The 16625-nt window shown below is 35.2% G+C and overlaps 1 protein-coding gene across 1 annotated transcript; it reads left to right on the forward strand.

The window, feature by feature from the left end:
* The first annotated feature begins 958 nt into the window (after positions 1-958).
* Positions 959-14642, forward strand: LOC107859405 (splicing factor 3B subunit 2). Its single transcript, XM_016704406.2, has 18 exons — positions 959-1383; positions 3464-3583; positions 3722-3847; positions 3947-4009; positions 7768-7875; positions 10198-10275; positions 11026-11118; positions 11208-11294; positions 11920-12021; positions 12128-12247; positions 12365-12427; positions 12794-12927; positions 13096-13177; positions 13271-13329; positions 13435-13480; positions 13886-13977; positions 14066-14135; positions 14244-14642. The coding sequence occupies exons 1-18, from the start codon at positions 1141-1143 to the stop codon at positions 14313-14315; spliced, it is 1758 nt and encodes a 585-aa protein (XP_016559892.1). The 5' UTR covers positions 959-1140; the 3' UTR covers positions 14316-14642.
* The last annotated feature ends 1983 nt before the right edge of the window (positions 14643-16625 follow it).

Consider the following 16625-nt stretch of genomic DNA (forward strand, 5'->3'; position numbering starts at 1 on the left):
AACTAATTCCGAAATTAATTATCCAAGAACAACTCTTTTCTAACCTAGCAGGAGACATATTAAAGTGAAACCATAAAAGTTAGTGATAGTCTAGTACTTACAATTTTTTCGTTTATCATAATGTGGGTTGCTTTTATTTTTCCTGAAGGACCAACCCGTCCCAACTCGCGGCCCACTTAGGGCTGGGTTGTGCCACTATTTTAAGGGTCCTTTAGTTAAAAGGGCTAGCCCGTCCTAACCCATTTAATTCTCTAGCCCGCTAGGGTTGGGTTGGGTCAGTCAGGGACGGACCTATGTAGGATTTTGGGGTGCTCCGGCACCCACTAAACTCGACGCGACATATGTATAATTACATAAAAAAATATAAAAAAATAGGTATAAAACATATAAAAGCACCCACTATAACAAAAAGTTGATTGGGTGCAATAATATTTAGGTTGATCTTAAGGTGCTTCATTGGAACGAGGCCTTGGGGTCAAACCTCATTGAAGTGATTTTTTACCTTTTCACTTTTTAAATTTTTTAAGCACCCACTATCCTCAAATTCTGAGTCCATCACTGGGGCCAACCCTATGACAAATACTTTTTGATAATAATTCATATTTTTGATTTATTTATAAATGTTTGATACATTTAACATATGTTTGATATATATAAACTAAACTATTTATTTTTGTGCGAGATTGAATTTTGGGTGGGTATCATAATGATACATCTGAAATTAGATGTATTTATGCCACGATTTGCGCATGATTTACTCCCCGTAATAATTAAAAATCAATTACCTCTTTATTTAACTAACCACTCAATTATAAATATATTACAATACATACATATCAAGACTATAAATATATATCACATAAATCAAAATTCAAAATATCTTGTAATTTAATAAAATTACGATAAAAGGTGTTACAACCTATTAAAAATTTCGAAATTTATGTAAGCTACCCATAGATGTAAGCCCAAGGCTAGACAAAACGGTTCAGCCCATCCTATTTGTTTTTGGTTCTCAAAGGCTATTTGTTTTCTCCTCCACTCTTCCGACTCCCTCCCTCCATATTTCTCTCTCTTCCCCTTCACCGGAAAAAATATCACTCAACTGACAATTCACATTAATTCCAATCGGCCGGATTAAGCATGCCGGTTGAAGTAGCAAATGGAGCTGCAGATACCATTGTTCATCCAAACGGCGATTTGACTACTCAAAACCCTAACGCCGCCTCTAAGAAATCGAAGGAAAGCGAGCGACGCCGTAGGCGGAGGAAGCAGAAGAAGAATAAGGAGGCGTCTAAGGTCGTTGATAATGGAGACGATAGTGGTAGCAACGCCGTGCAAGACGCAAACGGCGGCGCTGAGGATAGTTCTAAGGAAAATCCCGAGGTACTTTCCGTGTTCTGGATTTTCTTAGTGAATGTAATTTGCTTAGGGTTAATTGATGATTTATTTTTGTTGTGAAAGTAGATTTTCGAATCATTTTAGGTGTTTGTGTTGTGGATTGGTACTTCTAGGGTTTTGTGTAGAGGAATTTCTTCGCTGCGCTTAGCTTGAAATGTCTCGGCTCTTTAATTAAATTTAATACATACATTCGCTTTTAAGAGCGTATCTTCACACACATCTCACTGAGCAAATATATCCCACATAATTTCTCACAACGGTCAATGGGCTTAGAATTCTTATTTTAAATGAGTTCAAGTGGATTAGAAGTCGAATTGGCAAACCGAACCAAGTATAAGGTCCTCCTAGGTTATTCCACTTATTATGTTTTGTTTTTCGGGTAAACAAGATAGAGGAGGAAGAGCTAACGTTGGATCTGGTGTGAAATATACTAATTGGGAATCAGGAAATTAATTTCATCAAATGGGAATGTTGAGAATGAAAATGATGAGAGCCTGTGCGACTACATGTGACTTCCGTTGTTCATAGGTTTCATTTGGACTTGTTCATAGATGTAGGGTAAGTAGACTTTGTCATCATTGTAGTATATGCTAAGAATAAGTTCATGGAAATTTCTTTCACCATTTTGGTCCCAATCTAGGATGTTCAGGACGTAGCGTGTGTCATGTTGACAGGTGTCAAATTGATGGGGCTTTAAGTACAATGGACTTTAAAGTGTGTGCTTCACTGAACAAGGGTGCAAATGAACTTTAAAAAGCGCGTTGTAAGTCTGTATACACACAGACATACAACAACAACATACCCAGTGAAATTCCACAATTCCACAAGACACACACAGTCATAATGCAACAAAAAATAAATGCGTAAGGAACATGGACATCTTAAGCACAGTGAAATCTGTACATACACAAGCATATAACTGCGGATATATGGTTTAAGTACAAATAACAATTGTAGGAACTAAGGAATTTGAAAAAGTATAATCAAGTTCAAAAATTATTTTAGATGTTGACTGTGCTTGTGCGGAGATCCAAATCTATGTTTCTGATTCAAACTTAGTACTGGTTTCTTATGCTAAATTTCTAATTTTTTACTCTAATCAATAAGAAGTTTATTAGATTATTCCTAGATAAGTTTTACTGTAAAAGAGATGTATATTGCATATTTACGTGTAACTATCTGTTTGATAAAGTTATTGCTACAATACAAAAATTGCACAACCTCTTTTCTTAAAATAAGTTTGGAATGTGAAAGGATGGAAGAATTTTTATGTCATTGAATTAACGTTGGTGGGCCGAAAGCTGGCCTAAACACCATTTTTGTTCACGCAATAAAATTGATGTGGAAGAGAACTAGATTATGCCCCTATAAAGAATTTGACATTAGTGTGTGTCTAGTCCCTGCTCCCGTTTATTCTTTCATGGGACTGCTGGATTGACAGTCTACACCTTTGTGGGTTGTTAGTCTTTTGACATAACTATGTCCTTTCTGTTCAGCTGAAAAACACGATGTGATGGTACTGATTTCTGTTTTGCAAATGATGTAGCAAACTCATTTGTTCTTTAGAAGTTGCAACCCACAAATGAAGTTGTACTGGTTATACTAGAATCTTGTTAACTGTACTTATTTGCATGTTTTGATGTGTACAAAATAGTTGATATTTGGTGAATTTCTGACTTCAGTGGGTAATTATATTCTGTTAATCTATTTGTCTCGGAAAAGGATATAGATGATCTGGTATAGCCACCACCAGGATTGCTTGTTTCACTGCTTTCTTTTTGATGCAATCTTTCCTGCGATATATTGTGATATATGTAGAAATATTGAACCTTCTTGAATTTTTGTTGCTAAGGTGCAGAAATAAGCATGTTATTTTATTCAATCATATGTTTTCCGAGCTTCACCTTTGAAGCAGCACTGAATGTAAAAATACTTTGGAAGCAGCAAAACATGGTCACCATCGTCTTTTAAAAAATCCTTTTATTGTGTTGTGAATCTTTTCTTTACCTTTAATGCATATCTACATAAAATTTTCATCTTGACCTTACTCCCCAATTTTCTACAGTCTCTGGTTCAAGTTGAAGTGGAGTACGTACCAGAGAAGGCCGAATTAGATGGCGAGTTCGATGAGGAATTCAGGAAGGTTTTTGAGAAATTCACCTTCACGGATGTTACTGGTTTTGAGGTAAATAGAACTTTGTTCACTTGCATGGAATTTCTCCTGTTGGTCTCTTGCATGCGTCTAAGTATAGAAATATGTTCCGTGATTATAATTTTCTGTTGAAGCCATTTTGTCTAATATCTTTCAATTGAAATTTATCAGGAGAATGATAAAAAGGATGAAACTGCTGCTGATGGAGCCTCTAAGAAGAAGGCAGATTCTGATTCTGAGGAGGAAGAAGAGGATGCACAGCAAAAGGAGAAGGGTGTCTCTAACAAAAAGAAAAAAGTTGGATTTTCGTAGCATCCTTTCTGTTGATAATACTTTTTTACACTTAAGTTGTTTACTTTCAGTTAGGTCTCAGTTTGAATTGTTTCTTCATTTCAGCTTCAGCGTAGGATGAAGATTGCAGAACTGAAACAGATCTCTATGAAGCCTGATGTTGTTGAGGTACAGAAGGCGTTTGTTTCATTGTTATTATCCTGACATGCATGCTCTATGCAGTTTTATGTACTGTTAGCGGTTAGCCTGTGTATTATCTTGTCATGAGCCAAAACAAGTTATCAATTATTATCCTAATAGAAATGTCTGACGTTCTGATCTTCCGTCTGTCATTTTCTGTTCTTTTTTTGGGGGGTGGGGGTGATTATGCCCATCCTGGCTCTACAAATTTTCTTTGCTTGCCTTTCCTGATCTGCTTTCTGGTTGTGTCCATTGGTATGATGCCATCATTTATCAGGTATGACTTAATGAGGATTCCCATTTCCGAAATTATATTTCTTTAAAGATATGGTATTATCACCTATCAAAAGGAAGGTATTTGCATTTTAATTTGGGCTAGCATGGGGGATATTTTTTTCTACAGTATCTTTGTGTTGTGTGCTGTCTTCTTTGCCCCACTGTGTGGGAATACACTGGGTTTGTTGTTGTATCTTTGTGTTGTGTGCTGTCTTCTTTCCAGCCCACCAGAAAATGTGAAGTGCCAGATCTAGCAGAATATTTTGTATCGAGAGGATTAGTATGACACAAGTAAACTTATATATAATATATTTTTTTTGATAAAATTTCATATAATAAGCCCTTTGTTTCTTTCTTCTGTGCTTGTCATCTTCCAAACCATCTTCTTTTTCATTGTACTAGAAGTAAATTTTGCAAGATGGTCATGCAGGTTTTATTCTACTTTTTGATAGTATGACTATTGGAGTTAGTGGTGTTCATGGGTTTGGTTAAAAACCAAACCGAACCGTAAACTGAACCAAACCGATTAAAAAAGCCGACGTTTGGTTTGGTTTTAAATTTTTAAAAACCGATGCTATTTGGTTTGGTTATGGTTTTACTTAAAATAAACCATGAAGATAACCAAATCGAACCGATAAATTATCTCTCTCTCTATATATATTATATTATAATTATTTATATATAATTTATAAATAAAATATAAATATTTTATTAAATTTAATCTAAAACTAAATTTTAATGAAAAAATTACAGAAAGTAGCATACTTAAGACTATAATTACAATAAATAGCAACATTTTTGTAAACATACAGTTTATAGTAATAGTAGCATTATTTTACTCATTAACTAGACAAGTGCATGTTTTACTCTCACTACTTTACATTTTCCTATTTTCACTCCACTATTTCACGTTCCCCAAATATAGCGATATCTTTTACCCCTTTTTTTATCCTATTTTTTATCATTTTATTTTATTTTTATTTTCTTATTTCCACTTTATTTTCTCTCTTCTATTTCTTTTTTTTTTCCTTTTTCAATTTTTGTTTTCTTCTTTTTTCTATTTTTTTTCTTTTACACTTCTATTTCTCTTTTTCCTTTTATTTTTCTTTTTCACTTCTCTTTTTTTCGTTTTTTTCTTTTTATACAAATATTCTTATGACAAAAAATCATGTATTGTTCCTTTGATAACATCTCCTTAATACTTTCTTCAATATCACTGACCGTGTGACATTCTATATGTGGTGCAAACCTTGGAAGTACTCTTGCCATGAATATGTAATCACGCAACACCTATAGAACAAAATAATGACATAAATTTATATTACATGTACTTTTCACAAAAATATATTACAAAATACATAGTATGCATATGTTTTCTTTTACATAATATATATTACATTACAAAAAAATACATATAACTTTGCATATGTATTTACAGAATACATGTCTGATCCATAGGTATACTACTATACAAAAAATACAAATATGACTCTGATATGTATTTACGAAATACATATCATATTCATATTAAACAATAACAAACATAACTATACTATATATCTTCATATGTATTTGCGAAATATAAAGGTGACTTATATAAAATAAGAATATACATATGAATCAGGTATGTATTTTGTAAATACATATGCAGAACTATATGTATTTTGTACGCTGTGGGATTTGTCTTTGAACTGTACATAGTATGTCATTTTAGAGGATAACAGATGTACTTATTTATTTTCTTTTACTTTTTAAGATATGTATCATGTATTTTTTTGTTACCTATATGTATATGTATATAAGTGTCATTTTTGTTATAGAGATTTTGTGTCCTATATGTTTATATATAATGTGAGTCAGATATATATTTTTGTAAATACATATGCAGATATATATGTATGTTTTTTTACCGTAAATACATATGCAAATCTGTATGTCTATTTATTTTGTATATTTTTATGAATATGTATATGTGATATAGATATTTATCTTTTAAAAATAAAAGATAGATATAAAAGAGTTAAAAAAAGCAAAAACAAAAAAAAATTAGAAAAAAAAAAAAAAGAAAAATAGAAACTAAAAATAGAAACTAGAAATAAAAGAGAAAAAAAATTAAAAAAGAAGAAGAAGAAGAAGAAGAAAACGAAAAAAAATATGAGAAAGGAAAAAAAGAAAACGAACAAAGAAATAAATAAATAAAAAAAGGAAAAAGGAAAAAAAGAAGAGAAGTGGATGAGAGAAAATAAAGTGGAAAGAAAAAAATGGAAAAGAAAAGAAAATTAAAATAAAAAAAGATTAAAAAAATGAAAAAACTAACAAGAAAAAATAGTTAGAGATATAAGATAATGATATTTTGAAATTTTGAAGATCATGGAAATAATAATCTTTATATTTGAGTTTGATTTGGAAAAGGAATCTACTAATTTAAATAAGAGTAATTTATGAGAGTTTAATTAGATGAGATAATTATTCCTTATTTAACTCAACTAATTTGAGTAAAACAAGGACAGTAAATCTTGTTGTATATATATTTGTATAGCAACAGTTTATTTAAATACAAAATACAATTTGCTATTTTTCGTAATTATGAAACTGTTGCTATAAAAGTTACAATTAAGGCTCTATAGTTGCTATTTCTGAAATTTTTTCAATTTTAATCTATGTCTGGTCCAATCAATACTTTAGCCCAATTGTCTAAAGTCCCAAATCCAAGCCTAACTCTACCTACTATTACTAATAAGTTAACCCTACGGTCCCTACCTTACTTTTTCTACTTCAGCTTTCACAATTCGAGTTATCATGGTCCTTAGTTCAAATGGTAGTTTTATGTCTCCTTGTTTATTCAATTATTTCCCTGTATGATTTGCTCACCTAGCTAGTCTTTAAAGTAAACAGATAACTCAAATTTTCCCAACTCTGTCTCTTCTTGCAGTAACGGAATACATAGCTCTGTTTTACAATGTACATGTATGTGTTTGTATGTTGTTGGATAATCTTAGTGCCTACAATACAAAGATGGTGCTTTTCATCTCAATGTTGGTTTTGTTTAATGTGTTTGTTCTGATTTTTTAGAGTTTATAGTGTCATTTGTCCTGTATAAATATTTCATGAGAAATTGTTCAATGTGATACTCTTTTCTATGGGTTAAAAAAAGGAGTCTATTCTAGAGATGGTTGGAGTAGGCTAGTCAATAACCGAAAAAATCGAACCAAACTGAACTAAACCGACGGTTATTTTTTTTTGTGGTTTGATTTGGTTTTAGAAATTCAAAAACCGACTAAATTGGTTTTGGTTATGGTTTTAACCACTAACCAATCCAAATCAACCCATGAACATCCCTAATTGGAGTGGTAAAATGTCTAATTTCTTATACGAGATAACTCCTAGTTATATTGATGTTTAGACTGTAGATTTTGGCTCTAAATGTAGCCCACTTCCCCTTGGTGTACTGATTATGTATGTTTGTTCAGGTGTGGGACGCTACTGCGGCAGATCCTAAGCTCCTGGTATTTCTGAAATCTTACCGGAATACTGTTCCTGTTCCAAGACACTGGTGTCAGAAACGAAAATTTTTGCAGGTTAGTCATCACTAATGATACATGTATCATAAGGTTAATCAAAGTGAAGAATAATGTGTACCGCTTGCACTGCATGTAACAACTAGTAATAGTAGAATTGCTTGATAGGAAAAAAGTTTTGGTTTATGAAGGGGATCATAGAAGATAAATGAGGTTTGTCTTATATGTGGGTGAAAGCCAGGTTTGTCTTATATGTATATATATGTGGTTCTTGCAGGCGAGCGGCTGTGACATTGGTGGAGCCTCAATCATGTAGGTGTTTGGCAAGGAGAATCCTTGCATGATTTCTATTTTATGTATATTTTTTGGCTTAAGTCATCGACGGCCCCTTAAAGGTGTCCACATAATTCATTTAGACACGTCGGACCCTATTTCCTATTAGACACTTCAATCTTGATAATGCATACCTATTAAGCACCTTGAGCAGACATGGCCAAAAAAGTGATATTCCCTTCCTGTTGAGTGCTTGAATCAGTGTTGTAATATTTTGTTAAATTTTCCTTTCTTCTTTCTCTTTTATTTCTATTTTTAAAAAATCCCTTTCTTCTTTCAAAGTAGCCACCACCTAACCACCATAAATCTTCTACTTCTGATCACCTTAACGTCCACACACACACACAAAAAAAAAATGTACTCCTTTTATCACCATAAAAAAGTATCTTTTCTTCCCTTTCTTTTCATATTCACGCCGCCCGTCAACCAATTTGTCTGATGGCATTCCAACATGCACCACATGAGTCTAAAATTTTCAATATCAAAAATTTTCACTGTACTTAGTTTTAGTTTCTTCACAGAAAGAAGGCTGTTCATCAGAATTTTGACTAAAAGGGAATAATGCTGAAAGGAATATAAAGAGAAAAGAAGAAAGTTGTGAGCTATTTTACTGGGCTGGGGGAATGATTATGGCAGAATAGTTTGAGGGAGAAGAAGGGGTGGGGGGACGGTGGGGTAGAAGATAATATTTTTTTTTGGATTATTAACAACAACAACAACATACCCAATGTAGTCCCACCCAGTGGGGTCTGGGGAGGGTAGAGTGTACGTAATCCATACCACTACCTCAGGTGAAGTAGCGAGTTGTTTCCAATAGACCCCCGGTTTAGAATCAATAACAAAATAACAAACACAATACATAAATGCATATAAACTTGTACAGTATGCAAAATAAACTAACAACACTAGCCACAAGATACTACTAAAACTATAAATCTGAAACCGTAGACAACACTCAACACCTACGATCAAGAAACTTCAGACACAAATACAGAACACTCCCCTGCTGTCACAGACACCCTCCCACCCCCTAACCCTTTACCCTAATCCGCCTTCTCCACACCTTCCTATCAAGGGTCATGTCTTTCGGAAGCTGTAACTACTTCATATCATGTCTAATCACCTCCCTCCAATATTTTTTCGACCTACCTCTCCCCCGCCTAAAATCATCATAGCCAGTGTCTCACACCTCCGCATTGGCACATCAGCACCGCTCCTCATCACGTGCCCGAACCAACGTAACCTCATTTCTCGCATCTTGTCCTCCACCGAAGTCACTCTACCTTTTTCCGAATAATCTCATTTCTCACCCTATCCTTCCTGGTCTGACCACACATCCACCGCAATATCCTCATCTCCGCTTCCTTTAACTTTTGGACGTGGGATTTCTTAACTGGCCAACACTCCGCTCCATACAACATAGCCGGTCGGACTGCCACTCTGTAGAACTTCCCTTAACTTTGGGGGCACCTTCTTATCACATAATTTTTTCTTTATTTTATAGTCTAATTATTTTGGATCAAAATATGATGTATCTTCATTTAGTTCGTCATTTTGCCACGTCACCCCATGTGTATTACACACTTTGGATTTGAACTGATGGTCAGAAAAGCGTTTAATAGGTACACATTTATTAAGATTTTAGTTTCTAATAGGAAATAGGACCCCGTCGAGGGGTCTAAGTGAATTCTATGGACAACTTTAAGGGTCCGTCGATGACTTGAGCCTTATTTTTTTATTTTTTTTTTAAAGTGGGTTGGGATACATGCATGTGTCTGTTTTGGTGTGTATGTTGTGGGGTTTCTCTCTTATTTGTAAAAAATGGCTAGCTGCCCTTGAGCATCTTAAAGATTGAGTGACTATTATATCTCCAAATTCTAATAATTTTAGCCATCTTTGCATTATTTGTCGGTTCAAAGTTATATTTTCTGTTGTGATGGGATCTGCAAGTACAGAGTACAGTCATATTAGCCATACAAAGTATTTGTACAGAGTTTTCTTGATGTCTATTTATTTGCTTTTATCTCACTCACTGATTTTGTTTTTCAGGGGAAGCGTGGCATTGAGAAACAGCCATTTCAACTTCCCGACTTTATAGCTGCAACAGGAATTGAGAAAATTAGACAAGTATGATATTTGTCCAATTTTATCCTTCTTTCCTAAACGGCTATGTTAAATAGGAATTTATTGTATAAATTACATTCAAATAGATGCCTTTTGAGGTCAGTATTAACTATAAAAATACACTAATAATAAATGAAGGCTTCCCATTCTGACTACAGAAAATTGAGAATATGTTGGCACTCTACCAAAGTAGTGTTAACGTAGTGTTCATAACTAAACTGAAGCTTAGATTTCAAGTGATGTTCCTTGGTGCTTTCACATTCTACGTTATCTTGAGATGAGCCTGGTGACTATTGTTTTAATAGAAGAACACCCTACGACTTTTTTTAATTAATTTTTTTCTTATGAAGAGATAAAATTTAATGTTTACCGAGAAGTTCTAGAAGAGTACAACAAAAGTCAGAAGGTCTGACTCCTCCTACATTTTGAAATATTATAAAAGGTCCATCAGTCAGGCTTTATCAGTTATAATTATCCTCTTACACCAATAAAAAAGACTCAAATCACCTAGGCTTTACATAGGAAATGTGCTCTTTCATACTATTGACCCCTTGGCAGTTCTAATTGCAGAACAGACAGATCCTAAAACTGTTACCCGGGAGTGAGTTTACAAATCTGTTGTGCGAAAACGTAGTGAAATATGATAGCTTTGTGTGAGTTTATTTAGTATGTCTAGTTTCCTTGGCATTGTTTGAATATCTTATTTGGTTTCCTTGGCATTGTTTGAATATCTTATTTGTTCTTTTGGTGCAGGCTTATATTGAAAAGGAGGACAGTAAGAAGCTTAAACAAAAGCAGCGGGAAAGGATGCAGCCAAAAATGGGGAAGATGGATATTGATTATCAGGTTTATACTGATTTTTCAAATACTTAAAGACTGTAATTAACTGCTTATGTACTTTTCTGAGGCTTACTGCTCTGGGTTGTTCTTCACAGGTTCTACATGACGCCTTTTTTAAGTATCAAACCAAACCGAAGTTGACATCCCTTGGCGATCTGTATTATGAAGGGAAGGAGTTTGAGGTACAAAATAAGCCATAAATATTGTAAATCAAACTCATGTTATTTTTTTTTTTTTTAAATGACGGTGATGTCCGGCTTAACTTGTGCACACCCTGAGGATTCCACCAATTCCGTAAGGTATCTGCTACCTCTGGAACATCTGCTCCCAAGACATAGATAGAGGGGAAGAAAGCACCTAGTATGTAATTGCTTCCGCTGGGATTTGACCTGAAACCTCGTGGTTCTCCTCCAACTTCATTGACCACTAGGCCACACCCTTGGATGCCAAACACACGCTCTTTCATGCTAACCTTTTTTGTTTTTAAAAAATCATTCTAGCCTTGCTGATATTTCAGCAATCCTGGGAATACACTGGGACTGCGTACATTTTACCCTCCCCAGACTTTACTTTGTGGGAATACACTGGGACTGTTGTTGTTGTTGCTGGGAAAAACAATGGCAGTTTTTTGCCTTTGTAATCTTATATGACCAAACTGGGATGGTCAAGATAGGACTGTCCAATTTGGAGATGTGTACCTGTTGTGTTAATCCTTTATTGTGTTGGGCTATTCAATGGATAATACTTTCTATGTCCCATCCTCAGCATTGTTTTGTCTGTTAACGACCATTTTATTTCGATGTGCAGGTCAAGTTGAGGGAAATGAAACCTGGAACTTTGTCTCATGAACTGAAAGAGGCCCTTGGTATGCCCGAAGGTGCTCCTCCTCCTTGGCTCATCAATATGCAGGTTAGATAACATAAAACTACCAGTTCTTTTACTGGGACATCATTGTTACCCCAGGTTTTTGTTTTATTGCTGATGTGATGTTCCATACCTCCAATTTTCTGTGCAGAGATATGGCCCTCCACCCTCTTATCCTCAGTTGAAAATCCCTGGACTCAATGCTCCTATTCCACTGGGAGCCAAGTTCGGCTATCAGCCAGGAGGTTGGGGTAAACCACCAGTGGATGAGGTAGGTTTTACAACCTTTCAGTATATTAGAGTTGTTTATATTTCTTCCTTTCAGATTTTTCTGCTTTATATTTTCTTTTTTTTAGTTTGAACCTTTTTCCGTCTTTCTTTGTCATAGTATGGACGCCCTTTATATGGAGATGTCTTTGGTGTATTACAACAAGATCAACTTAATTATGAGGTACATTGAGTTCTTTTTTTGCTTGATATGTGCTCTTGGAGTTTAAATTTATGGGTTAAGATTTTATTTTAGGTAGTTCTCATTTCACCTGAAAATATGGTAATATTATGGAAATTGCACCATATTTCAAAATGGTAAATAAAGAATACTTTAGCTGACTACTTGATTTTGTTAGCCATGCAAAGGTAAAGACCTACTTATGATGTTTCAATATTGTTGATAAATTTCTTCCTCTAAAAATATAAATATTGTTAATACATTCATTAATTTGGGTCTTTGCTAGTTGGCGCCACAAAGGCTTGAACATCACTTTTTTGCTTGGTGTCTTATGTAAATTAAAATCATGCTGCTCATCTCCATGTGTAGGATGAACCTGTTGATAAGACTAAACATTGGGGTGACTTGGAGGAAGAGGAGGAAGAGGAAGAAGAGGAAGAGGAAGAAGAGATGGAGGAAGAGGAGCTGGAGGATGGTATTCAGTCAGTGGACAGCCTTTCGAGGTACTGCACTTGGTTCCTTTTCTAGTTTATCCCCGTAATTATCCAATTTCTCTCAGAAATGTTGTAGCAGCTTGAAATCCTCTTCATTTCCATTCCCTTAACTAGTTTATTCTTTCTTTCTGGATCCATTTTAGGCTTTGTTCTCAATGTATCTTTCTTTCTGTGCAGTACTCCGACTGGAGTTGAGACTCCTGATGTTATTGACCTTCGCAAGCAGCAGAGGAAGGAGCCCGAGAAGCCCCTTTACCAGGTAATTAGGTCAACTTCTCTCCCAGTTCCGCATTCCGCCTGCCTACTTTTCCGTCCTTGTAAAGTAACTCATTACATGTTTTTTTCTATTAAGGTGCTTGAAGAGAAAGAAGAAAAGATAGCTCCCGGTACTCTTCTTGGAACAAACCATACGTAAGTAATCTCTACCTATATCTATACTCACAATTGTATAGTTCTGGACACTAGCATTTGTCCTTTCCTCCACTGCGCAATTGATTTAATGCTCTCATCCTGCAGGTATGTGATTAACACTGGTGCTCAAGACAAGGCTGGTGCCAAAAGGGTAAGGGCATCTTTTTATGTGCTCCGTATGCTGTGTTCAAATGCAAGTTTACATTCTCATTGGGCTTTATTTATGAACAATTATAGCAAAAATTTTCATAGAGTGACATGGTCTCAGTAGTGTCTGCCTCTTTAAGTGGGGCTATAACTGTTGTGGATAAGTCATACTATGATGAAATTTTCAACTTAATCTTTTTATTAATTGGTTACTGATGGAACAACACATAGTTCAAAACAATGGGGGCTTAGTACCACTGCCAAAATATCTTGTTATATTTTGACTAAATTATTTCATACTTCAATAATCAATTTTTTTTTCTGATACTAATACTTACAGTTGGTCTCTTTTAGACGAGGCACTAGATTAGAATTTGAGGCTAATTGCTTGGAGTGGTTCCCTCTGCAGGTTGATCTGCTCAAAGGTCAGAAGTCGGATAGAGTTGATGTCACATTGGCACCTGAAGAATTGGAACTCATGGACAATGTCTTACCAGCCAAGTAAGTAGTGGTTCTTTAATACTTTGATTAGAAGCTCCTACATTTTAGTTTAAATGTTTATAAAACCTTTTTTTTAATTTTTTTATAGATACGAGGAAGCTAGAGAGGAAGAGAAGCTTCGTAGCCAACGTGAGGATTTCAGTGACATGGTAGCAGAGGTGTGTGGTTATTTCGTCTCTTCTCTTTATTCTATCTTTCCTGACCACCTTACATTTCATTGAGTTGTTGGTTTTACGAAGAGCACTGATGAGATAAAATTACTGCAGAACGAGAAGAAGAGGAAACGTAAAATGCAGGAAAAGGATGGCAAGTCCAAGAAGAAGGATTTCAAGTTTTGAGGTGGTTTTGGGTTTATATATTGTACCATGTAGTTACTCTAGGGCTGCAGTACATCCAGCTAAGGGGCAAGCATCCCATGTTGCAGGGAATAGCATTAATAGGTCAATATGCTCTATGAGATCTGTATGTTATGAAGTATTTTCCCATGCATTCTAGCACGGGGCAAGAGAGGCTGTATGATAAACTATCCTATGAAATGTGCTTAGTTTGTAGCTCTGATTTCATTTCTACATGTGGTTGATGGATAGACACACCCGTAATGTTCAGCTGTACGTGGACATCGAAGATCTCTTGCCCAAATTCAAATGTTCAGTTCTAGTTTTTAAGTGTTACTTTCCATTCAGATCTCATGCGACTTTACAAAGTATTACTAGTCAGTACCCTTCGCCATTTCCTGTTTATTAAGGGTTTCTTTCAAAGTTTTACAATTTGTTCTCATAAGGAACCTCGTGTTGGATATAGTTTTGAAGCTTTAGGATGGGACTTCCCTTGTTTCAAGCGTACATATGGTGCTCCCTTACTTCCCGTCTTGCAAATCTAACCGGTTGCACTCTGACAGCAATTCCTTTACCAGGTTTTTTTCACATGACTTTTAGGGCAGGTTAATTAATGATCATATAATACAAGAGGGAGATATGCTGGAAAAGCTTTTATATTGTGTTTCTTATAACCTCTACTGGATATTAAAGGCAGGAATTAGATTTTATCCAGAGGAACCAAACTAAAAAAATGGTTTTGCAAGTTTTACTTCGGTTGGAGGTGATCCATGGACCGTACAAGAGAATTGATACGATGAATACATGAGTTTCTCTTTCAATCAAGATGAACTTATCTTATATAGTATTCTGAACAGAAGGTTTTAAGGTCAAGTAATAGTAAAGCTTCTGAACTGATTAATATTTTTGATAATCATGGTGTTGGGGCTAGCTTGCGTGCATCTCAACAAATTTCACGGGATACCTGTCAGTTGTCACACTCACCTCTGTCACACCCCTTTTTTCGCACGCCGAAAAGATTCGTTTTAAAGTTCAAAAGGGTTTTATTTTTTAAGTGACAAGAAATGAAAATTTGTTTCGGAAAAAGGATTATTTACATTTTTTATTCAGAGTCACCACTTGGCATAATCTGGTGTGCCAAGTCACCATTGGAAAATCCTTTTCAAAACCATTTGACTCTTTAAACTGCTTTGCGAACAAAGACTCCGACTAAGGAATTCTGTCGATCGAGGGGAAGGTGTTAGGCACTCCTTGATCCCGTGGTTCAACCACGGTCGCTTGGTAGAGTGTATCGACTATTTTGACACTACGAAATGTATAAACCACACAAAAGCACGCAAAACAATCAAACGATAAACAAAACAAAACAATCCAAAATGTAATGTCCAGTCCAATAATACATTCCGGAGTATAAAAAAAATACAAAAATATAAACCTATGCTAAATTAATTCTAAACTAATGCTCTACCCGACACCTCGGGCCTTCATCACGAACGTCCTCCGGGTACATGATACCTCGGGGCATTCCCCGGTGAATAAATATATACAGATACTTCGGGGCATTCCCCGGCCAAATTATACAATTGAATTAAATGCGACAAAACAAAACCATTCCAACATATATTTCAAACATGTCATCAATCCACCATGCCTAAATTTGCCTACCCGAACCTACCATGTGCATATCCATTCTCGACTAAAGACATAATTCTATCACGTTTCATATCAACAATAAATCAAAATTAATTCGAATCTAAACTTTTCGTCAATTTTCAATTTCAGGTCCAACCAAACAATTCACATTACTTCATTAGTTTGCAATTCCAATCCCCCCCACATTCATACATGACAGTTTTTAAAACACGAGCACAATTATCCATCCATATCATCATCGATTTCATACTAACGACTACTTATTCAGATAAGGCAGCACCAATAACCAAAATGTCCAATCAATAAACAATGCACTATCACAACATCTACCTACTAAATACCATAACAAAAAAATCAAAAGGGCAAGGATTAGAAATGGATCTTAGACGAAACGACTTCGTGATGATATGTGTTAAAGAAATCCGCACTCGAAACCTCGAATAGAAACCTCAACAGCCAAAATAATCCAACTCGGTATCGTAGAACTGAGACCCGAAACTGACCAAAATAAATCAACGGAGTCCTGACAGTATCCTTTGAAGAGACAATTTCGTGACAATAATGTTTAAGAAAAACCCGGACTCGTAACCTCGAACGAAACCTCCCACGCCGAAACCGCCCTAACAATCCCAACAGAGAAACTGAAGTCGATAACCGAGC

Source organism: Capsicum annuum, chromosome 2 (genome assembly GCF_002878395.1).
Source record: "Capsicum annuum cultivar UCD-10X-F1 chromosome 2, UCD10Xv1.1, whole genome shotgun sequence".
Classification (NCBI taxonomy): Eukaryota; Viridiplantae; Streptophyta; class Magnoliopsida; order Solanales; family Solanaceae; genus Capsicum; species Capsicum annuum.

Coding starts and splice junctions, on each gene's coding strand:
- LOC107859405 (XM_016704406.2), top strand. CDS start 1,141: ATGCCGGTTGAAGTAGCAAATGGAGCTGCAGATACCATTGTTCATCCA. Junction 13,178..13,270: donor CCGAGAAGCCCCTTTACCAG/GTAATTAGGTCA, acceptor TTTTCTATTAAG/GTGCTTGAAGAGAAAGAAGA. Junction 13,330..13,434: donor CTTCTTGGAACAAACCATAC/GTAAGTAATCTC, acceptor CTCATCCTGCAG/GTATGTGATTAACACTGGTG.